General features: G+C 41.8%; 1 protein-coding gene across 5 annotated transcripts in view; it reads left to right on the top strand.

The window, feature by feature from the left end:
- cux2b (cut-like homeobox 2b) overlaps window positions 1-23,834 on the top strand; it is a 305,195-nt gene that overhangs the window by 257,089 nt on the left and 24,272 nt on the right. For all 5 annotated transcript variants that reach the window (XM_068054960.1, XM_068054959.1, XM_068054961.1 and 2 more), the window contains 6 exons: window positions 454-1,122; window positions 3,815-3,916; window positions 5,111-5,868; window positions 9,027-9,183; window positions 10,998-11,273; window positions 21,672-21,860. In XM_068054960.1, the coding sequence (XP_067911061.1) occupies window positions 454-1,122; window positions 3,815-3,916; window positions 5,111-5,868; window positions 9,027-9,183; window positions 10,998-11,273; window positions 21,672-21,860 (2,151 nt within the window). The remainder of the gene's footprint in view (window positions 1-453; window positions 1,123-3,814; window positions 3,917-5,110; window positions 5,869-9,026; window positions 9,184-10,997; window positions 11,274-21,671; window positions 21,861-23,834) is intronic.

Raw genomic sequence — 23,834 nt, 5'->3', positions numbered from 1 at the left:
GAATTTTGATCCAGAGTTGCTGGCAAGTGCCATTTTTGCATCTCCCCTAATAGGAATTTTAAAATTCTAAATGGAAGATACAAAAGGGCAGGTCTGTTGCTTAGTCTGCACTGCCAGCAGGAGCCTCGCCTATCAGCAGCACATATCAGAAATTTAAGAACCTACTGGCCATTATTTTCTGCCGTTAATATTCAACCAGAGGAGCATTATGTGCAGCAGGTGCCCAAATATCTGGTCTGCGGTGCCAGTGGACAAGACTCTCCACTTGGAGTGTTAACTCATGAAATTACCTCATAAAGAGTGAATTTTCTATTGGACGCACAACCCCTACCTGTAGTACTCCTCCAATTAAATTCTAAATGTACGTGTGTGTGCGTGTACATGTGCGTGCAGAGAGAGATTTACTGCCTTTGAATGGAGCAACTTGATCAAAACATTTCTTGTATTCTGCAGATGAGGAGCAACCTGAAGAAGACTCTACGAAAGACGCTGTGAACAGTGAGAAGGACACCTTAAGCATAGAGCATCCTTCACCATCTCCTCAGCCAGTGCCACATTGGCCAGGAGACGAACAAACCTCTCCAAAGTCCATACCAGCACATGGGTCAACCCAAGGATCCGAAATATCAGGGGCATTTCCTCTCTCTCCATTCCCCTTAATTAAAACAAATGAGAAACCCTCTGTGGAGCCGCCACACCATAAACCGTTGGTGTCCCCCCTGTATACAAAGGACGCTGGAAGTACAGTTGTCTACCCAACCGCGCTCTACTCAGCCAAGGGAGCTTTAATTGTCGGGAACAATTCCAGTAACACCGAAGCTGTTCCACCAAGTGACCAGTCAGAAAGCAGCAGTTCTAGTGCTGCTGATGAGGAACATCTGGAGACAGCTGAAATTGCTTTTCAGGTTAAAGAACAACTCCTAAAACACAACATTGGACAACGTGTGTTTGGACACTATGTCCTGGGATTATCGCAAGGATCTGTTAGTGAAATTCTTGCCAGACCCAAGCCATGGCATAAGCTTACTGTTAAAGGGAAGGAGCCTTTTATTAAGATGAAGCAGTTTCTATCTGATGAGCAAAATATCCTTGCCCTTCGAACTATTCAAGTGCGGCAAAGAGGTATGTACCCAGACTATAATTCAATCTTTCTGTTGTAATGCAACTGAGGAAGAGAATAAAGAAAGTTTGAGTGGTGTTCTGGTAGCATAACACATTGATGTAAAGAACAGCTTCATCATGGAGTTCAAAATGGCATGATATGCAGAGGAGTTCAATATAAAAGAGAGAAATAACTTGAAAAGGGGTTAAAGATGGTCAACTTTTTGTGCTTGTCCATTAGAAATAGGCTTTCAAGTTAATTTATATTGTGAGTTATGGCTATAGAGCCCATCTACTGCAGTGACAGCCTTTAATTGTTGAAGATTTAATTCAACACTGTAGTGGCACAGCATTGGGAGCATCAAGATGCTATGACATACACACACTAAGCTACTGGTCTTAAAGCCAATATGGTGAAGTAGAATTGCCTGAGTCTGATCTCAAGCAGCTTCTAGTGGACAGTTTTAAGGTTGATGACAGAGGCTTGGGAGACAGTTGTTGTCCACTTTGCCTGTGCAGAGACCAGAGAGAAAGGATTGAGAGAAGATGCCTAAAGAAGATAAAGTCAGCCCTGTCAATACAGAAAAGGTAAAACTCGGTATGGTGTAGCACGTTACCTTAATTAACCTCAGGCCAACATTCACTTTCTTCAGTTCCCAATTTCTAATATTCAAACCGTGAAGAGGAGGCGACATCTATTGCTATTTAAATAAATTAAAATAAGATCCAACAAGGTAATCATTTCTAATTCTCTTGTTTACATAGAACCTCTTTGTACTGTATGATATGACCTGTATGTAACCTGTCACGTGGCATATTTCATATGCAGCCTGCAACAATCCTTCCACTATAGCTTCTCCAGCTCAGCAATAGCGCAAATGCTACAACTTCTAGACCAAGCCCTTAACCCAGAGCATGTTATTCAAGAACTTCAGAAATCATAACATGAGAGATAGAAGCAGGAGTAAGCCATTTGGCCCATTGAGCCTGCTGCACCATTCGATAAGATCATGGCTGATCTGGTTGTGGCCTCAATTCCACTTTCCTGTTGGTCTCCCACAAGCCTTGACAACCTTGGAGATCAAAAATCTGTCTAACTCAGCCTTGAATATATTCAATGACCCAGCCTCCACTGCTCTCTGGGAAAGAGAATTCCAAAGATTAATGACCCTCTCAGAGAGAAGAAATTCCTCCTCATTTCTGTCTTAAGAGGAAGACCCCTTTTTTTAAACTGTGCCTCCTAGTTCTAGAGGGGTAATATCCTCTCAGCATCTACCCCATCAAGCCCCCTCAAAATCACATATGTTTCAATGAGTATAGGCCCAACCTGCTTGACCTTTCCTCATTAGACCACCCATTCATCCCAGGAATCAGCCTCATGAACCTTCTCTGAACTGCTTCCAATGCAAGCATATCCCTCCTTAAGTAAGGAGACCAAAACTTTACACAGTGTTCTAGGTGCAATCTCACCAATGCCATGTACAGCTGTAGCAACACTTCCCTACTTTTATACTCCATCCACCTTTCAATAAAGGCCAACATTCTACTTGCCTTCCTAATTACTTGCTGTACCTGCATCCTAACTTTTTGTGATTCATGTAGAAGGACACCCAGGTCCCCCTGTACTCCTGCGTTCTGCAGTCTTTCTCTATTTAAATAATATTTTGCTTTTCTATTCTTTCTGCCAAAGTGGACAACTTCACATTTTCCCATATTATACGCCATCTGCCAAGTTTTTGCCCACTCACTTAACCAATCTGTATCCCTTTGCAGACTCTTTGTATCCTCGTCAGAACTTGCTTTCCTATCTATCTTTGTAGCCAAATTTGCTGATGATGCAATGTACTTGGTCCCTTCATCCAAGTCATTAATATAGATTGTAAATAGTTGAGGCCCCACCACTAAACCCTGTGGCATTCCACTAGTTACAGTTTGCCAAACTGAAAATGCCCCATTTATCCTGACTCTCTGTTTCCTATTAGTTAGCCAATCCTCTGTCCATGCTAATATATTACCCCCAACACCATGAGCCCTTACCTTGTGCAGTAAACCTTTTATGTAGCACCTTATCGAATGACTTTTGGAAATCCAACTACATTACATCTACTAATTCCCCTTTATCAACCCTACTTGTTACATCCTCAAAGAACTCTTAATACATTTGTCAAACAATATTTCCCTTTCATAAAACCATGTTGACTCTGCTTGATTGTATTATAATTTTCTAAATGTCCTGCTACTACTTCCTTAATAATGGATTCTAGCATTTTCCCAATGACAGATGTTAGGCTAGCTGGCCTATAGTTTCCTTCTTTCGGTCTCCCTCCTTTCTCGAGTAGAGGTGTTACATTTGTGGTTTTCCAATCCGCTGGGACCTTTCCAGAATCTCGGGAATTTCCAGCATCCAAACAACATAAGTCACATCCAGGGGAACAAAAACAAATATGAAATATTTTAAAATTACACTTTGTTAAATGAACAGTGGTATAAGTCTTTCAAGGTATTGTTCAGTTATAGAACTAAACTCTTGACTTGTATGACCTAATTCGAGCCGAGTGAATGTAATGATTTGATCATGCTGCATGTAAATTTTTGTTTGTGTTTCCTCTAGTTCCCATACGTTGCAACAGGAAAGGTATCTTTTATTAAGGTATAGGAGCAAAGTGTAGGAAACATTTTTGAAGTGTTCACTTTTGTGCGTGTTTCCTTTCAGGGAGTATAACTCCTAGGATTCGGACGCCAGAGACTGGTTCAGATGAGGCTATTAAAAATATTCTGGAGCAAGCAAAGAAAGAGCTTCAGACTCAAAAATGTGGTAAGTAATTAAAAGACAACCTGAATTTTTGTATATATTTGGGATAAGATTAGCAGCTGTCCCTTTGAGTTCAGGCAAACAGGTCATGAAAACTTAAGGCAGCTCACCACCACCTTCTCAAGGGCAATTAGGGATGGGCAATAAATGCTGGCCTGGCCAGTGATGCCCACATCCCATGAATTAATATTTTAAAAACTGCAGAATGGCATAATTGGTTCATTTTTGAGAAGTTCACCAATTGCTTCTTCGTGGCACAAATATTTAATCATAAGCTTCTGTGTTTCTAGTAGCTTATTTGAGAAGTGTAAACCAATATCTGAATGCGTGCAGCAAATACAGAGTAAAGGCTGGCATTGAATTCGGCCTCAGCTGGAGTAATGCTTCCAGTTCTGGGTGCGCACTTTAGGAAAGATGTGAGGGCATCAGAGAGACTACAGAAAAGATTCACGAGAATGGTTCCAGGGATGAAGAACTTTAGTTACGTAGATAGATTGGAGAAGCTGGGACTGTTTTCCTCAGAGAAGAGAAGGCTGAGAGGTGATTTGATAGATGTATTCAAAATTGTGAATGGTCTAGACAGAGTAGATAGAAACTGTTCCCACTCATGAAAGGATCGGGAACGAGAGGGCACAGATTTAAAGTAATGGATAAGAGAAGCAAAAGCGACATGAGGAAAAACTTTTTCACGCAGCAAGTGGTTAAGGTCTGGAATGCACTGCCTGAGAGTGTGGTAGAGGCAAGTTCAATTGAAGTATTCAGAAGGGTATTAGACTGTTATATGAAAAGGAAGAATGTGCAGGGTTAGGGGAGAAGGCGGGGGAATGGCACTAAGTGAATTGCTCTTTCGGAGAGCCAGTGCAGACACGATGGGCACTGTAATGATTCTGTGACCTCAGAAATAAGTTGAAATTCTGCCAGGTGAACCAGGAGGCAGTTTTGGAGCAGTGAGGACCTCAAAAATGCCAGTGTACAAAGCATTTACAAAGAGTTTGAAAAGCAGTGCAAACATCTACATAATTTGCCTACAGTTCCTTTGTTTCTTGGAAAATTTTGTTCTGTTTCGTATAGAATGTTATGGGTCTTCTAACATGTTACTTCCTATAACTGGAATGCAGTTACAAAGAATGTAGGTATTTCATATTTGAGCTAAAGAATGCTTTAAAATAACCTGACTTTATTTATGTTTTCTTATAGTTGAATCTAAAAGCTCTCCCTTGCCTGTATGCAGTACAAGTTCCAGCAGTAGTGCTGGTTCTGATGAAGCAATTCGGTCTATCCTGGAGCAGGCCCGAAGAGAAATGCAAGCCCAACAGCAAGTTCTATTGGAGATGGAGACCAATAGCAGCAACAACTTAATAACAGCACCCCATATAGAAACTTTACCAGCCACAAACAAAATCCCTGTTTCTTCGTACATCAAGCAAGAGGAAGGCATTGCAATTAGAAGTTCACAGACCCCTCTCAGTGTTGTATCACCTGCGGCCTTTGTACAGAACATAATACGAAAAGTGAAATCAGAAATTGGTGATGCTGGGTCGTACTTTGACCAGCACTGGGCCACTGAGAGAAATATGGCTCATAGGTTGTACACTTCAGTATCACCTTCACCGTCGTCCTCTTCCTGTGGTTCTTCTGGGACAGGAAATGTTAGACAGTGGCGAACTGAACCTAGTGACAACAGCAAAAATGGTGAGGAACATTCAGTTGGGGTTGAAAGTCTGCACAAACTTACAGATATAAAATCTGAGGGCAGTCCAGACTCTCAAAGTATCGGCCAGCTTTCTATATTCCCTACGTATGTCCAACGTTCGCTAAAACCAACAGTTCCTCCATTGACTCCAGAACAGTATGAGATGTACATGTATCGGGAAGTGGACACGATAGAACTGACTAGACAAGTTAAAGAAAAACTAGCAAAAAATGGAATCTGCCAGAGAATCTTTGGTGAAAAGGTAAGTGACAGGGCTAGAAGAAAATTAATCCAAAACACGTTTTCTTGAACACGACCAACTGAAAAGAGCATGTGAAATTTCCTGCAACTGTTAGAGTTTTTGCGTGATTTTTAGTGTAGCAGAGTACAAAGCTGCAAAAGAGGCTTTTCAGATCAATAGACTGTCTTCTTTCTCAAGTGCTCCATGTTGCAGCTATGCTTTAGCAACTTACAGATTCAGTTAAATCATGAAGGGTACACAGTGTGATTTGTATGAGGGCATACAGTTACCTGTCAACTGTTACTGACGATGACATCAGTGCAGCTCATAGGTTTTCAGTAGTTGTTGGATTATAGATGTGAAGACCAGTCAGCCTGCTTATCAATATGTGTAATATGTTCTGCTGTGTCTCTGTTAAGCTGTTAGTAGGTTTGATTTCATCTTGGGAAAACAAGCCATGTCTTTCCTGTTTGCATTCCAGTAACCTATGACCGCATTAGATTCAATGCAGTCGTGTCATCTGCAGTTCCACTTGTCTGCTGTTGTTGGAGACTAAGTGGTGACAGATCCCCTGGACCTGACGAACTGCATGCTCGGGTTTTAAAAGAGGTAGTTGCCAAGATAATGGATGCATTGATTTTGATCTTCCAGAACTCCTTAGATTCTAGAACAGTTCCCAAGGATTGGAAGGTAGCAAACATAACCCCGCAATTTAAGAAAGGACAAATAGAGAAAACTGGGAACTTTAGGCCAGTTAGCCTTACATCATTAGTAGGAAAAAATGCTAGCATCTATTATTAGGGACATGGCAACAGGGCACTCAGAAAATCATAATATGATTAGGCAGAATCAACATAGATTTATGAAAGGGAAATTGTGCTTGACAAATCTGTTGAGATTTTTGAGAATGTAATTAGTTGGATGGATAAAGAACAACCAATGGATTTTCAAAAAGCTGTATAAGGTGCCACATAAGAGGTTCTTACACAAAATTAGGTCGTATAGGATTTGTGGTCATATATTAGCGTGGATTGAGGATTGGTTAATGGACAGAAAGCAGAGAATAGGAATTAATGAGACATTTTCAGGTTGGCAGGCTGTAACTAGTGGTGTACTGCAAGGATCATTACTTGGGCCTCATCCATTTACAATCTATATCAATGACTGAGATGAGGGACTGAGTGTAATGTATCCAAGTTTGCTGATGATACAAAGTTAGGTGGGAAAGTAAGCAATGAGGAGGATGCAAAGAAGCTACAGAGATATAGACAGGTTGGGTGAATGGGCAAGAACATGGCAGATGGAATTCAGTGGGAAAGTGTGAAGTTGTACATTTTGGTATAAAAAAAGCAGAATAATCTTTGAATGGTGAGAGACTGGGAAATGTTTGCATTCAGAGGGATCTGGATGTCCTTGTACACGAGTCACAGCAAGTTAACATACAGGTATGGCAAGAAATTAGGAAGGCAAATTTTGTGTTGGCCTTTGTTACAAATAGATTAGAGTAGAAGTGTAAGGAAGTCTTACTACAATTATACAGGACATTTGTGATGCCACAACTGCGCAGTTTTGGTCTCCTTACCTAAGAAAGGGCAAACTTGCCCCAGAGGGAGTGCAATGAAGATTCACTGGACTAATTCCTGGGATGAGGGAATTTCCTATGAGGAGACATTGAATAGTCTAGGTCTATATTCCCTGGAGTTTTGAAGAATGAGAAGTGATCTAATTGAAACATATAAAATTCTTAGGGGTTTGACAGGGTAGATGCTGAGAAACTGTTTCCCTTAGCTGGGAAATCTAGAATCTAGTTTTAGAATGTGGAGTTGGCCATTTAGGACTGAGATGAGGAGACATGTCATCACTCAAAGGGTTGTAAATCTTTGGAATTCTCTGCCCCATAAAGCTGTGCTTGCTCAGTCATTGAGTATATTCAAGACAGAGTTGATAGAGTTTTGTGTATAAGGGATATAGGGATAGTGCAGGACTGTGGAGCTGAGGTAGAAGATGAACTGTGATTGTGTTGAATGGCAGAGCAGGATGAAAGGGCCAAATGGTCGTCTCCTGCTCCTATTTCCCATCTCATGGTCTTACTGAGGGGGGACAAAATATCTAGTTCAAATCAATTTAAAATAGCCACTCATCATAACTGAATTCCCATGATGGTAGTCTGGTGGCTCCATCACTGTAGCATCATGCACTCAATGAGGGGATGTATTCCAATCTCCACTTCAGTTGATATAAACAGATTAGCCTAGAATTTAAGTTTCTCAAGCTTTGGGCAGAGAAGAGCAAATGTATTGTGGCTGGGAGCATGAAGAATGTAGCCTCACCTTCTGGAGGTCACCAAAAGAGTAGCATTGATGCGACTATGGAAATTTTGTGGGTTAGGACGACCTATTCTCCAGACGGACAAACGTGGAAAGAAGAATGGCAAAAATAAATTCTACTTTTTATTTAAATAAGCAAGACCTGCACCTGAATCTCTCAGCTGCTAAGGATATTAGATGAGTTAGATTATCAGGGCTTTTGCTTAACCAGTCGCTTTTTAAACAGAAAGTCAGGATTGTGGTTGAACGTCATGATTTGATTGAGAGAAATAAGATTTTGATCATGTCACCTGAAAACAATTATTTCCTTTGAAAAAAATTAATCTGATTAAATTGGCTTTTAGTGTGCATATTTCCCTAATTTTTAAAGTTAGAGTTTCTAATCAACTTATGAAACCCAGTAAGCAGAAGAAAAATGATTGTTCCACTGCTAGATCATACTGAAATCTACTGAGGTGTAAAACAAATTTTTATGCTTCTGCTTCTTGCTGGTCTTTTTGAAACATCAACCAATAAACTTGTCCAAATCCATCTCTCTTAGTAATTTATCTTCAGTGTAATGTAAAGCATGGCCACTTGATGGAAAATTGTGAAGAATATTCATTTGTCAGAAGTTAAATATCCATAAGTGGATTTCCAATAACAGCTATAATATGATGAGTAATAATAAAATCCATTTATATACTGCATTTTTGCAGTAACATTGACAGAATAGTGGTGATATTATTACTCTCCTATAAAATTAGTCCTGTACAACATATTGCCATTTCGATAGAGAAGGTTTGTTCTAAGCAGGACAGAATTGAAGGTTAGAAACTAATTGGGTCTCCTCTCATCTTTTCATTATGTCAGGTGCTGGGCCTATCCCAGGGGAGTGTGAGTGATATGCTTTCTCGACCTAAGCCATGGAGCAAACTAACTCAGAAAGGTCGTGAGCCTTTCATCCGCATGCAGCTGTGGCTTATTGATAAGTTAGGCCAGAGTACCCATCCTGCAGAACCTATACAAGGTAAGTGATTTTATTTTGCTGCTTTTTGTCTGCAATGTACTTAGAACCCATAAAAGTACAGTTGCTTGATCACTAACCCACATATGGTAGGTACATAATGGACTCTCTCCCCAATTCCAGTGCGACACTTTAAGATTTTCACAAAGTACCAGTTGTTTCCCTTGGAATGGTTTCATTGATTTTCCTGAGAGTTATCCTGATTCCCCATGGCTTGGAAGCTGAACCTTAATGTAATCTGCACTTGTAGGTGGTGTGATTAAAATTGACCCCATACAGAGTAAACTGAATCTTGGACTAAAAGTAGACTCGTGCTGTTACATTTTCAACTGAGTTAATGTGGCAGAATAACAAACGTAGCTCCAAGTTTAAGAGGCTTCACTAATACATTATTTACAATTTTCAGAACATAAAAGTACCAGCTTATACAGTAGTTAAACAGTACAATAATCAATCATAAATGTCTTCAGGGGTTTAATTGGCATTTTGATTTTACCGATGAAATAAAGATTAACAGTCAATTCCACTGCAAGACGTCTCCAGATGCAACATTTTCAACAAACCTTCCTTTTCTGCTTCTTGCCCGCATAATCCTTTATTGCTTCCCAGGCAGTATTCAAAAATGACTCAAATAGGAAAAGAAAACCATTTTCAGACTGTGTTTTCTTTTGATTTCAGCACTCACTAACAAATATAATTAACTCATATCAATATGAATGCTCACAGAGGCAGAAAGAGGAATACCTGATTAAACATGTGCTTCACCATGTGGTTTCCCACATTAAAGCTAGCCATTTTTAACATGTGACATCAATCCAAAAACATTCAGATTTGAACCATGTCATTACCACAGATAAGTGCATAGATCAACTAGATGTCACCTAGGATAACTATCCAAAACTGACACACATATAGCAGTCAAACACTTAGAATATTATCAAACATCTTTTGATCTGATATTGAAAAGTATGGTACCTAATTTCTAATCCTTCCTTAATGACCAGCGCACTAATCTTTAAAGTAGACAAACAAAATCGTGACCTATAAGTTCGGCTGTGCTGAATCGCCTGCTGAGCCCCCAGTATTGCGGACAGGAAGCATTAGCACATTTCTGAGTGAAAGTGCAGTAACTGCTACATTGGGAAAGTTTAAAAATAGGCATCCTTTATCCACACCTGAGCCATGCATTTGCAAATAAGTAGCTTAATGCCCGTTTGAAGCTCGCAATTCAAGATTGGTTTGCCCTGAAGCAGCTGGTGCCAGTGCGGCTACACTCAGGGAAACCAGATCTTAGGGTCACCTACAAGGTAAGGTTTTTTTTTATCAGTAACAACTGAATAAGGAGCATGAGTGCTCCTGTCCCAAGATTTCCCCTACCCCACCCAATCTGATCGCTGCCACATCCAATCCCCAATTCCCACCTGCGCCCCACCTCACCCCACTCCAGCTTCATCTCCTGAACCCAAACCCTTGATCCACTTACCCGCGGGCCGCTGCGACACTAGCCGCTCCCTGATCTTGCACTGGTCTTTGTCAGCACCATTCTAATGAGACCCAAGGCCCAATGCCGGCCGCCTTGGATCTCACCATTTAGATGCAGGGGTTGTACCCTGTGTCTTCAACCCTCACACACCCAGAAATAAATGCACCTGAATTTCTAGGCCTATATATTTCCGATAAATAGCTTCTTGAACAGAAGGTTCAGTGAGTGACACAGTAGGTTTTGTTTATAGTTGATTAAATCTCAAATGAAAAGATTGTGTAAAGATTGATTTGTTTTCCATAATTCTTTACTTTCTCTGACTTATTTGAAACAGCAAATAATATGGCTCAGGTCAGGTATTCACCATCACCTCCGCCCAGCCCCACTAACTGTGAGAAGAGCCAACAGGAACCAGTTAGTGCAGTTCTGGAAAGCACTAAAGAGAACCAGCAACCTGAGAGCCAATCAGCTTCTCACTCACAGAGTGGTAAGAGCCTGTCCAATGGCCAGTCACCTACAGGCATACAAGAAATGGTAGCCATGTCCTCTGAGTTGGACACTTATGCAATCACCAAGAAGGTTAAGGAAGTATTAACAGACAACAACTTAGGTATTGTATATTTTCCAATATCATATTTAGTATAGCTTGTCTGTAAAATTGCATTTTTGTAATATGAAGTATGGTAAATTGCATATACATTATGCCAGTTTATTGAAAAGGGTAATTTCAATGTTCTAAAATCAGAACATATGCTGAAATAAAAGTATTTTCATTCTTCTAAGCCAACCACCGTGACTTTTTTTTTAAGGAAGTGACATCCCAAGTGGAGTGTGGAAATCCTACCACATTATGAAGCTTGAGTTCGAAAAGCATTTGAAGTTCCCATGAAAGTTTTCTGTTTAAGCTTAAATTAGAGCAAGGATTCAGAGGGAACAATTTGGGAATAAATAAGAAATTGGCTGACTGGTTGGTGTCGGGGGAAATGCGGAATGTGGTGCTCTGATTAAGTCCATTTTATTTATGTTCAAACATTGGATTCAAAAATTCAACGCAAAATGGTCAAGTTCACTGGTACAACTTTCTCAAACTAAGAGGTGCAGTTCAATCTGAGGATGTAGCTTGGGAATGATAAAAGTTATGTTGGCCTTGGTTCATTTATAGCATTCTAGGGTCTGAATCAGAAGATCATGGCTTCAAGTATCACTCCAGAGATTTGAACTATTATCTAAGCTCACACTTCAGTTCAGTATTGAGTGGGTGCTGCACTTGTTGGAGGTGCCATCTTTCAGATGGCCCTAGTTGGAGTATTGCATCCGATTCTGGAGCCTACACTTTTAAGAAGGTTGTGAAGGGTTTGGGAGGCTGCAGAAGTGAGTTACTAGAATGGGGTTGTTCTTAGAGCAGAGAAGACTAAGAGGAGATTTGGTGGAGATGTTTAAAATCAGGTGGAATTTGAATTCAATTGATAAAAAATTGGAATTAAAAGCTAGTCTAATGATGGCCATGAAACCATTGTTGATTGTTTTAAAACCCATCTGGTTCACTAATGTCCTTTAGGGAAGGAAATCTGCTGTCCTTACCTGGTCTGGCCAACATGTGACTCCAGACCCACAGCAATGTGGTTGACTCGTAAATGCCCTCTGAAATGGCCTAGCAAGCCACTTAGTTGTATCTAACCGCTACAAAGTCAAGAAGGAATGAAATTAGACGCACCACCCAGCATCGACCTAGGCACCAAAAACGACAGTGTCAAACCTTGCAAAGTCCTCCTTGGTAATATCTGGGGGCTTGTGCCAAAGCTGGGAGAGCTGTCCCACAGACTAGTCAAGTAACATAGTCATGCACACTGAGTCATAGCTTACAGACAATGTCCCAGACACCGCCATCACCATCCCTGGGTATGTCCTGTCCAACCAGCAGGACAGACCCAGCAGAGGTATACAGCGGCACAGTGGTATACAGTCAGGAGAGAATTTCCCTGGAAGTCCTCAACATTGACTCCAGATCCCATGAAGTCTCATGGCACCAGATCAAAATGGGCAAGAAAACCTCCTGCTGATTACCACCGACCCCCCTCCCTCAGCTGATGACTCAGTACTCCTCCATGTTGAGCAACACTTGGAGGAAGCACTGACGGTAGTAAGGGCGCAGAAATCCTCTGGGTGGGAGGCTTCAATGTCCATCACCAAGAGTGGCTCAGTACCACCACTACTGACCGAGCTGGCCGTGTCCTAAAGGAGATAGCTGCTAGACTGGGTCTGCGGCAGGTGGTGAGGGAACCAACGAGGGAAAAATATACCTGACCTCATCCTCACCAATCTGTCTGCCACAGATGCATCTGTCCATGACAGTATTGGTAGGAGTGACCACTGCATAGGCCTTGTGGAGACAAAGTCCCATCTTCATATTGAGGATACCCTCATCGTGTTGTGTGGCACTACCACCATCACAGCCACAGAATTGTACTCAACCACAATCTGTAACCTCATGGCCCAGTAAATCCCTCACTCTACCATTACCATCAAGCTGGGGGACATGAGGGCATGCCAGGAGCAGCATCAGGCATACTTCAAAATGACGTGTCAACCTGGTGAAGCTACAACCCAGGATTACTTGCGTGCCAAACAGCGTAAGCAGCATGCGATAGACAGAGCTAAGCAACCCCATAACCAGTGGATCAGATCTAAGCTCTGCAGTCCTGCCACATCCAGTCATGAATGGTGGTGGACAATTAAACAAATAACTGGAGGAGGTGGCTCCACAAATATCCCCATCCTCAACGATGGGGGAGCCCAGCACATCAGTGCAAAAGATGAGGCTGAAGCATTTGCAACAATCTTCAACCAGAAGTGCAGAGTTGATGATCCATCTCAGCTTCCTCCTGAAGTCCCCAGCTTCATAGATGCCAGTCTTCAGCCAATTCAATTCACTCAGCGTGATATCAAGAAAGGACTGAAATGTTCCGACCGACCGCTCCAGTCAAAGCCCCCAATCAAAATAGACGATTCTGATTGTGATGGGAGAAACACGCTGTTAATTCAATCCCATCCCTCCACAGATCGCCTAACGTATCATTTTAAACTCTCCAAATTAAAGAAAGACCCGGCCAAATTGTACCATGAATTAACCCCCGAATGTCTTTAAATCAACAAATTAACTGTTTAATTAGAAAAACTAAATTCTTAAACACTACTAAGATATAAACAACATTTAAAATAGAAAAAATTAGAGTCCTTGCAGATTTACACTCCTGCCAGATGTGAAACAGTCCAAGGTTGCTTGAAGTCCTCACAGCCGTCTGATGGGGGAAAAAAGGTTCTTCAACAGTAGAACAGTCTGTAATCTAATTCAGAAGTCAAAATTGTTGCTTTCCTTCTCCAGTGATGAATTTCACAATTAACAACTTGCAAACACTTTTTAATGAATCAATTTGACTTTAGAATTTTTGGGGGATAAAAGATTGTCACAGTCTAACTTCCCTTCCTTCAGTTTAAATTATTAGAGATCTCTGTTTTGGCTTGACTTTTTAGAATTTTGAGAGAGAATAATAAATAAACAGACTAAATTCTCTTCCTTCAGTTTTAATGGTCTGAGAGCCCTCCTTTCAGGTGCTAACACACAGCTGTCTGTTTCTCTGAGAGTTTCAACTAGTTTCAAATGTCAATCGGCAGCAATGTATCTCGTGTCTTTGGTCCTGAGTGGCTGTATCCCGGCAATGAGAATGTATTCTTTGATTCAGTCTCTGGAGCTTGTTGCCTCAAGCAGTACTACTCCTTTTCCAGCCTTAAAGGCACACCGTTTACTTCCCAGAAAAAAAAACTACAGGATCATAACAGAAGGCCCGGAATACTGCAAAGGTTATGGGCCCTGACAACTTTCCGGCAATAGTACTGAAGACCTGTGCTCTAGAACTTGCCACGCCCTAGTCACACTTTAGCTGTATTGGAACAACACTGGCATGTCGTGTACACAAAAAGCAGGACAAGTCCATCTCGGCCAATTACTGCCCCATCAGTCCACTCTCAATTATTAGTAAAGTGATGGAAGGTGTCGTCGATGGTGCTATCAAGCAGCGCTTGCTTAGCAATAACCTGCTCAGTGATGCTCAGTTTGGGTTTCGTCAGAGTCTCTCAGCTCCTGACCTCATTACAGCCTTGGTCCAAACATGGACAAAAGAGCTGAACTGGTGAGGTGAGGTGAGAGTGACTCCCCTTAACGTCAAGGCAGCATTTGACCGAGTATTGCATCAAGGACCCAAGAAAAACTGGAGTCAATGGGAATCAGGGAAGACTCTCCGCTGGCTGGAGTCATACCTAGCACAAAGGAAGATGGTTGTGGTTGTTGGAGGTCAATCATCTCAGCTCCAGGACATCACTGCAGGTGTTTCTCAGAGCAGTGTCCTAGGCCCAACCATCTTCAGGTGCTTCATCAATGACCTTCCTTCAAACCTAAGGTCTGAAGTGGGGATGTTCACTGATGATTGCACATTGTTCAGCACCATTTGCGACTCCTCAGTCCTTGTAGAAATGCAGCAAGACCTGGACAATATCCAAGCTTTGGTTGATAAATGGTAAATAGCACTCACGCCACACAAGTGCCAGGTAATGACCTTCTCCAACAAGAGAGAATCTAACCATCTCCCCTTGACATTCAATGGCATTACGGTCGCTGAATCCCCCACTATCAACATCCTGGGGGTTACCATTGACCAGAAAATGAACTGGAGTAACCATATAAATACCGTGGCTACAAGAGCAGGTCAGAGGCTAGGAATCCTGTAGTGAGTAACTCACCTCCTGACTCCCCAAAGCCTGTCCACCATCTACAAGGCACAAGTCAGGAGTGTGATGGATTACTCTCCACTTGCCTGGATAGGTGCAGCTCCAACAACACTCAAGCAGCCCGCTTGATTGGCACCCCGTCCACAAACGTTCACTGGCTCCACCACCGACGCACAGTGGCAGCAGTGTGTACCATCTACAAAATGCACTGCAGCAACGCACCAAGGCTCCTTAGACAGCACCTTCCAAACCCGCGACCTCTGCCACCTCGAAAGAGAAGGGCAGCAGATGCATGGGAACACCATCACCTGCAGGTTCCCTGCAAGCCACACACCATCCTGACTTGGAACTATATCTCTGTTCCTTCACTGTTGCCGGGTCAAAATCCTGGAACTCCCTAACAGTACTGTTGGTGGACCCACCCCGCATGGACTGCAGCTGTTCAAGAAGGCAGCTCACCTTCTGAAGGGCAATTAGGGATGGTAAATAAATGTTGGCCTAGGCAGCCACATTCATATCCCATGAACGAATATAAATTTAAAAAATCATGAAGGATTTAAGTAAAAGAGAGAAACTGTTTCCAGTGGCTGAAGGGTCAATAACCAGAAGGCACAGATTTTAAGATAATTGGCAGAAGAACCAGAGGCAACATGGAGAAAAAATCTTTTACGCAAGCTTTTGGCAAGCTGTAACTAGTGGAATGCCACCGGGATCAGTGTTGGGGCCTCAACTATGTACAGTCTATATAATTGACTTGGATGAAGGGATCAAATGTATGGTTGATAAATATGCTGATGACACAAAGAAAGGTAGGAGAGTAAGTTGTGAGGAGGACATAAGGAGGCTGCAAAGAAATAGGTTTATTGAGTGGGAAAAAATTTGGGTGATGGCAAAATGTGAACTTGTCCACTTTGGTGGGAAGAACAGAAAAGCAGTATATTATTTAAATGGAGAGAGATTACAGAACTCTGCAGCACAGAGAGATCTGGGTGTCCTGCTACATGAATCTCAAAAAATTAGTATGCAGGTACAGCAAGTGATTAGGAAGGCAAATTGCAAGGAGAATGGGATATAAAAGTAAGAAAGTTTTGTTACATTTGTACAAGGTGTACCACTGTTAAACTCCAGAAAGCTTGTTATAGAAGGATAAGGCTGGAGCCTATATTTACTCAGTTACACATTTATTGTGTAGAATAAAAGGATTACAAACATGTAGCTCTTCACACAAATCCCTCTCCCAGTCCCAGTGTGTGTCTGCTTTTAAGTGCTCAACTGAAACCCCAATTAATTCCTTTCACCTACATATAATCACACAATTAACAACCACATCTAGAGTACTATGTACAGTTTTGGTCTTCTTACTTAAAGGATACGATTCCATTAGAAGCAGTTCAGAGAAGGTTCACATGACTGATTCCTGGGATGAAGGGGTTACTTTGAGAAAAGGTTGGACAGGTTGGGCCTGTATCCATTGGAGTTTAGAGGAATGAGAGGTGATCTTATTGAAACATATATAAGACCTTGAGGGGACTTGACAGGGTGGATGCTGAGATGATGTTTCCCCCTATGAGAGAGACTAGAACCAGGGGACACAGTTTAAAAATAAGGGGTCTCCCATTTAAGGTAGAAACAAGGAGACTTTTTTTTATCTGAGGGTTGACAGTCTGTGGAATTCTCTTCCCCAGAGAGCAGTGGAGGCTGGGTCATTGAAGCATAGGTCATATTCAAGGCTGAATTAGATAGATCCTTGATTGACAAGGGAGTCAAAGGGTATGGGGGTAGACAGGAAAGTAGAGTTGAGACCACAGCCATGATCTTAGCAAATGGTGGAACAGGCTTGAGGGGCCAAACAATCTACTTCTGCTCCTAATTCATATGTTCATATCCAGCAAATGGTTAGGATTTGGAATACACTGCCAGATAAGGCAGTGGATACAGATTCAATAGTAGCCTTCAAAAGGGACAAATAATAATTGAAGGAGAAAAATTTGCAGCGGTATAAGGAAAGAGTGGGGGAGTGGGATTGACTGGATTGCTGTTTGAAAGATCCAACACAGTCTCGATTGGCCAAGTGGCCTCCTTCTGTGCTGTAATTTTTATGACACCTTAAACCGAGGCCTCACCTGCCATCTCAGGTGGATGTATGAGGTCCCATGGCACTATTCTAAGAGGAGCAGGGGAGTTCTTCCAGTGTCCTGGCCAATATATATCCCTGAACCAATGCCGCCAAGATAGATTATCTGGTCATTTTCTAACTGATGTTTGTGGGACCTTGCAATGCACAAATTGGCTGCTGCATTTTCCCTACATTAATAACAGTACCATAGTGTTAGGGTCTGAAGTTCTGTTAATGGATGATAAATACCTGGTAGTTCAAGATAATAGGGTGAACAGGTGTTGGGTGTTAATTTGTTAATTGTATTCAATGTGTATATATAAAGAAGAGCCAGCCAGCACTGGCTGGGGGTGGTGTTTGGAGAGCAGAAGTAAGCTTTGTGACAACCAATAAACAATCTACACCAAAGCATCCTAGTCTCAGTGTCTTCTTCACAAACAGGCTTGGAGATTTCTCTTACAGTGTTCAAAAATGCTTCATTAGCTGTAAAGTACTTTGGAACATCCTGAGGTTATAAAAAGTAAGTTCTTTATTTATTGAAGGCTGTACAAAAAAAGTTGAATAAAAAGCAAATTATATCAATTTCAATATTTTCTTTACTAGACCTCCACTCACGTGGGGGCGGGGTTGGGATGGGGGTGGGTATGGTAAATGTGTCTTTGATTTGGGAATCGATCAGACCAATTCTGTTTCTGATTTATTGAAGGTAATGTGTAGAAAATGTAACCATTGCCTGTTACAGCTGTGAGAAACCTTCTGTGATTAATGTTTCAGTATACTTTTTGGATGACAGAGCCTCACTTTTTAAAAATACTGATGAGCATTATTTTCCCAATTTCAGAAAATTTAATGGAACCATATTTTTAGCTGTTTGCCCATTTGACTTTAGATCTAATTGATTTCAAGCAGGCAGAACTCTTATTGTCAAATTGTGTGTAATTTCTGTTTTTGCGGGTATAGTCTTCATTGGAAAAATAATTTGAGTTAGGGAAAAAAACCAATATGCGTATGTGTATAATAAAAGTCTTGCAAATAGTACACATTTCCTGCAAGAGTGCTATTTACTCCCTGTCACACTTGCTTCCTCACACTTTTATTGATATCCCTATTATAAAAGCATGCATCTTTCTGACACACTGTGTGCAGTATATCACATCATGGACATCCCATCTTTTTACATACATATTTTTGTGCTATAGTTACATCTGTTTGGCCCAACTTTTGTATTGGGAACACAACAATGCATCACAATTGATCAGGTAGGGAACATACCAATCAGCAAGGAGTGAAAATTACCAATCGTGAAGTTGAAACGGCTATGAATTCACAAAGGTCAATCCACAGCTACCAATAAACAAAGTGAACAAATCAAATTGTCCAGAATGCTCAAAATATTTTTTGGTAGTCCTTTTAAATGACATCTTAGGTTCTCCACTTAAATGAGCGCTTACCGTTACAAATAAAATAAGCCATAGGAACAAGGAACTGACTAAATGTGTATACAGTAACATTTTTTATTGGAGGACTGTATCTGTGGTTTCTCAGAATGTTTGTGGTGGACAGCAAGTCTGGGCAATTGCAGAGCATGTCAAGGATTGCTGTTTGCAACCTCTGTTCCATTCATAACTCCATGTACAGTGATGGAAAAGCACTAACTGAGCTGACAGGAAAGAGGCCTTTTTTTAGAAACATTTGAAATTGTCTTTTTGTATAAATTATTAAAACAAGATAAAATATGAACTCCAACTTTTGCTGAGGTAATTTGCCTGTTTAAAGAAAAATTCAAGGGGATGCTTAAACATTTTATGTTTACACGCATTCATAGAAACATGGAAACAAAGAAAATAGGAGCAGGAGTAGGCCATTCGGCCCTTCGAGCCTGCTCCGCCATTCATTATGATCATGGCTGATCATCCAACTCAGTAACCTGTTCCCGCTTTCCCCCATGTCCTTTGATCCCTTTTGCCCCAAGAGCTATATCTAACTCCTTCTTGAAAACATACAATGTTTTGGCCTCAACTGCATTCTGTGGTAGTGAATTCCACAGGCTCACCACTCTCTGGGTGAAGAAATTTCTCCTCATCTCAGTCCTGAATGGTTTACCCCGTATCTTTAGACTATGACCCCTGGTTCTGGACTCCCCCACCATCAGGAACATCCAAAAAAAAACTTTCCACTTCGAATTTTAGCAGTGTTTAATCTTTGTGTTTTGTGCTGCATTCTAAATGCTTACAGCAGCTGCATTTATTTGTGTTAGTGTCACATTGGAAGGGAAGTGTTAGATAAAAGACCTGAGCTTAAACATGGTTGAATCAGAGCTGCTTGTAAGACGAAGTACTGTGCCACAGATATTTGGTCAAGAGGGGAAAATTAACATCAGTTCAATCTTTTTAAAATCTATTTCTTCTTTCTTGTTATAAAAGCCAACTATAAATGGACGGGCTTTAAAGAGTTCCTCTGTTGCATGCTGAGCTTTATTTACGTAGCTGTGGTATTTATTTATCCGCCTGTATCTGCTAAGGGAAATGGTTTTATTTATTTTCCAGTGGCCATTAAGAAACAGATACTTCAGTTTCTCTGTGTGGGGAGGAATTTCTTACCATTTTTCAGTGGAGATGTGCACATCCACTGCCACACACTAACACTGTCTTTGCGACAGCACAACCTGACTCACCATGAGCAATGTCATGGGGCAACTGTTGTGCCAACTTCCTGCAACATGCTACCCATCATGCTTTGCTGATGATATCCCTCTTGTTATAAAACAATGCAGTGAGTAATGTCATGGGAGATTTGATAGGAGATAATAGGCTGGATTTTACGTTGGGCGGACGGGAGCTGGGCACCGACGTATAAGTCGGGGGCGAGCCCGCTTCCGTCTGGCCCGGGGATCCATCTCATATTTTACGGGTCCCCGGGCTTTAACTGTTTTGAGGCGGGATTTCCACATGCTTGAGGAAGGAAATCCTGCCTCATTGAACTGCCAGCTAATCATCGGGCCGGCAGCTCTTAGTCCCAGCAGTGCCATCGCGTGCGGTGGCCACTTCTAGAAATGCAGTCCAGCCAAGGACATGGAGCCAGGAGACCAGGTAAGTTGGGGTTTGCCTTGCCGGGCTAATCGGTCGCACACCGGCGAGGCAAGGATGGTCGTTTGGGGGGAAGGGGGCGTCTCAGGTCCTGGAGATGGTTGGGGAAGCAGGCAGTTCTCAATCGGGCACCCTGTGCCCATTTGTCTAGGCCCCACCCCCACCCAGTGCACTGAGAGGCTGCCAGGTTTCACTGAGTGGCGTTTCACGTCTCCCAGACGCCTGCTTGCCGTGGATAAAATCCCCGTGGAGACAGGCGAAGGCTCTTAGGAGTCTTGAATGGCCTGGGACGGGTAGCCCATTTCTCACCCCACCCCCACCCCGGGCCCATGTAAAGGGCAGCGGAGGTGGGAGCGGGTCAGGAAGGCCTCCCGGAGCCACTCAATTTTACGCCACCACCATCCAGTTCGCTCGGGTGGCGTAAAAGTCCGGCCAATATATTTTTGGAACCCCATCATATTTCAGACATTTTTCATTCTACATAGAAGTTTCTACCATCCAGTCATTTCAGGGAAGCTCCCCAACAGCAGAAAATGCTGCTAAATGATCTCATGCCTCTGAAAGTAGTTATCACTTCATGAAAAAAAGGCCGTGTGTTATATGGTGTAATGCTCTTGCCCATATTGAACAGTGTATCCTCCAACTTAGCATGAGCAATGTCAAAAGGCGGTGGAAGCAGAGTCTTTGAATATTTTTAAGACAGAGGTAGATAGATTCTTGATAAGCAAGGGGGTGAAAGGTTATCAGGGGTAGGCGGGAATGTGGAGTCGAGGTTACAATCAGATCAGCTATTGAATGGCGGAGCAGGCTCAAGGGGCCAAGTGGCCTACTGCTCCTAATTCGTATGTTCGCATGTATGTTTGTATGGGAAATCAGAGTTTTTGAAATATATATGCTGTGTTTTTGATGTGTGTTGTGCCTTTTTGAGAATGTCAATGTAACTGTTAATATTATATTTCATTGATCTTTAATTTTCTTTAGAAATATTTTTTAAAGCTGTCTGTCCTGTTTGTTTTTCCTAAAGGCCAAAGACTGTTTGGAGAAAGCATTTTAGGACTGACCCAAGGCTCTGTCTCAGATTTACTTTCTCGGCCTAAACCTTGGCACAAGCTTAGCCTGAAGGGGAGGGAACCATTTGTTCGCATGCAACTGTGGTTAAATGACCCTTTCAATGTGGAGAAGTTGAGGGACATGAAGAAAATAGAGAAAAAAGGTAAACTAACTCCGAAAATTAATTTTAACTTCAAGTACAATAAGCGAGTTTAAAATTTATTTTTATTTTATTTATTTATTTTTATTTAGAGATACAGAACAGAAACAGGCCCTTCGGCCCACCGGGTCAGTGCCAACCAACAACCACCCATTTATACTAATCCTACATTAATCCCATATTTCCTACCACATCCCCACCATTCTCCTACCACCTACCTACACTAGGGGCAATTTACAATGGCCAATTTACCTATCAACCAGCAAGTCTTTGGCTGTGGGAGGAAACTGGAGCACCCGGCGGAAACCCACGCGGTCACAGGGAGAACTTGCCATCTCTGCACAGGCAGTACCCAGAACTGAACCCGGGTCGCTGGAGCTGTGAGGCTGCGGTGCTAACCACTGTGCCGCCCCTCAAGACTACTTTTTCTTTCCTTACAATAAACTCTGAACCTTGATCAAACATCTGATTGGGCCAATTCAGATTTTTTTGCCCATGTAGCTTGTTGGCCCAATTACAGTTTCTTGGGTTCATATGGACTTTCCCAAAAAGCACATTGGTATTGCATTCCCATTCCCATTAGTGCGGGCATTTAATGTTGCTACGTCACAGTGCAATAAGGCAGGCCATTTAGCTTATCTTATTTGTTCAATTCTTAAAGGCTGTTCAACGTCCTCTCCCCAACATGTCTTTGCATGGTTGCACTTTAACAGTTAGCAAACCTGTTGGATTGTATATTTCCCATATCTGCAGGTGGAAGAGATTGATGGATAGGTTTTATTGCAGTTTGTTTCTCTCTGTGGAGGAATGCGTGTCCAAATGGTTGAGAGCTCATCTATCTGTATGTCCTTTCAATCTGTTCTACACTGCATATGAGACCAGTGCTTCTGATTCCCTTAGCCAACTGCAGAGGCTCCAAATGCCCCTTCAAACTCCTCACATTTCTTTTGCTCTGCCCTTGATTGCCCCAGGACTAAGAAATCCCTCTCTGGAGAGCCTCACTGCTGCTTTGGGTAGCTGTTATTTTTCATTACCCTTTTTCATTGATTTAATGCTGTACATTTAAACACTTAATTTTGGTTGGGCTTTTTTGAGTGGTCGGGGTGAATTTGAGATTTATAGCTGGAACCTTCTTTTCGAGATATGAAGTACATCTTTTATATAATCAACCCTGGAAAAAGATGCAAATCAATAAGCCATATAAAGGAATAAACGTGGGCTGACGTGATACAAGGCAGTAATGCATTGAGAGGTTAATGATGGCAGAAAGACCAACTCCCCTGAAGTTTTCTCTCAGACGTAGTCACCACTCTGTGTTGAATTAGCTGGGGACTGTAGAGATACTACAGTTGGCCCTGATTTAGGGAGAAGTCCCGTCAGCCCTCTCAGGTTAACGTAAAAGATCCCATGGCACTATTTCAAAGAAGAGCAGGGGAATTATCCTTGGTGTCCTGGCCAATACTTATCCCTCAGTCAACATAAAAAAACAGATTATCTGCCTTTTACTCTGCCTCTGTTTCATAGGTGTTAGAAGTTAGAATCTTTGGGGCTAATTTTCAACTTAACTACTGGAGGGTAAAACTGATTTCATTGGATCGGAAAATAGGGTGGTTTCTATAACCCACCTGGCCCGCTACACTGGTTTTCTGCTCCAATAGTAAGTTGAAAATTACCCCCTCTGCCTTACAGTGTATGTGATTAACAACATTCTTTTCTATCAACAAAACAAAAAAAACCTGGTGCTTTTAAAATATTTTTAATTACATTATATCTCTCTCCCTCGCCCTGTCCCTTCCCTCCCTCAGCTTAAATACATTTCTAAGGCATTATGCATGATTTACAGAAAGCCAATGGCCAAGTGACCAAATCTCAGTCATGTACTCACTATAAAATAACAGCAATTTTTGTCAGTGTGACACACGTATCCTTGAAAATGTTTATCACAGCACAGCTATTAATTAGTTTTCAATGAAACAG

Source organism: Heterodontus francisci, chromosome 23, assembly GCF_036365525.1.
Source record: "Heterodontus francisci isolate sHetFra1 chromosome 23, sHetFra1.hap1, whole genome shotgun sequence".
Taxonomy (NCBI): domain Eukaryota; kingdom Metazoa; phylum Chordata; class Chondrichthyes; order Heterodontiformes; family Heterodontidae; genus Heterodontus; species Heterodontus francisci.
The sequence above is the reverse complement of the archived record's forward strand: the minus strand, read 5'-3'. Positions and strand labels throughout refer to the sequence as shown.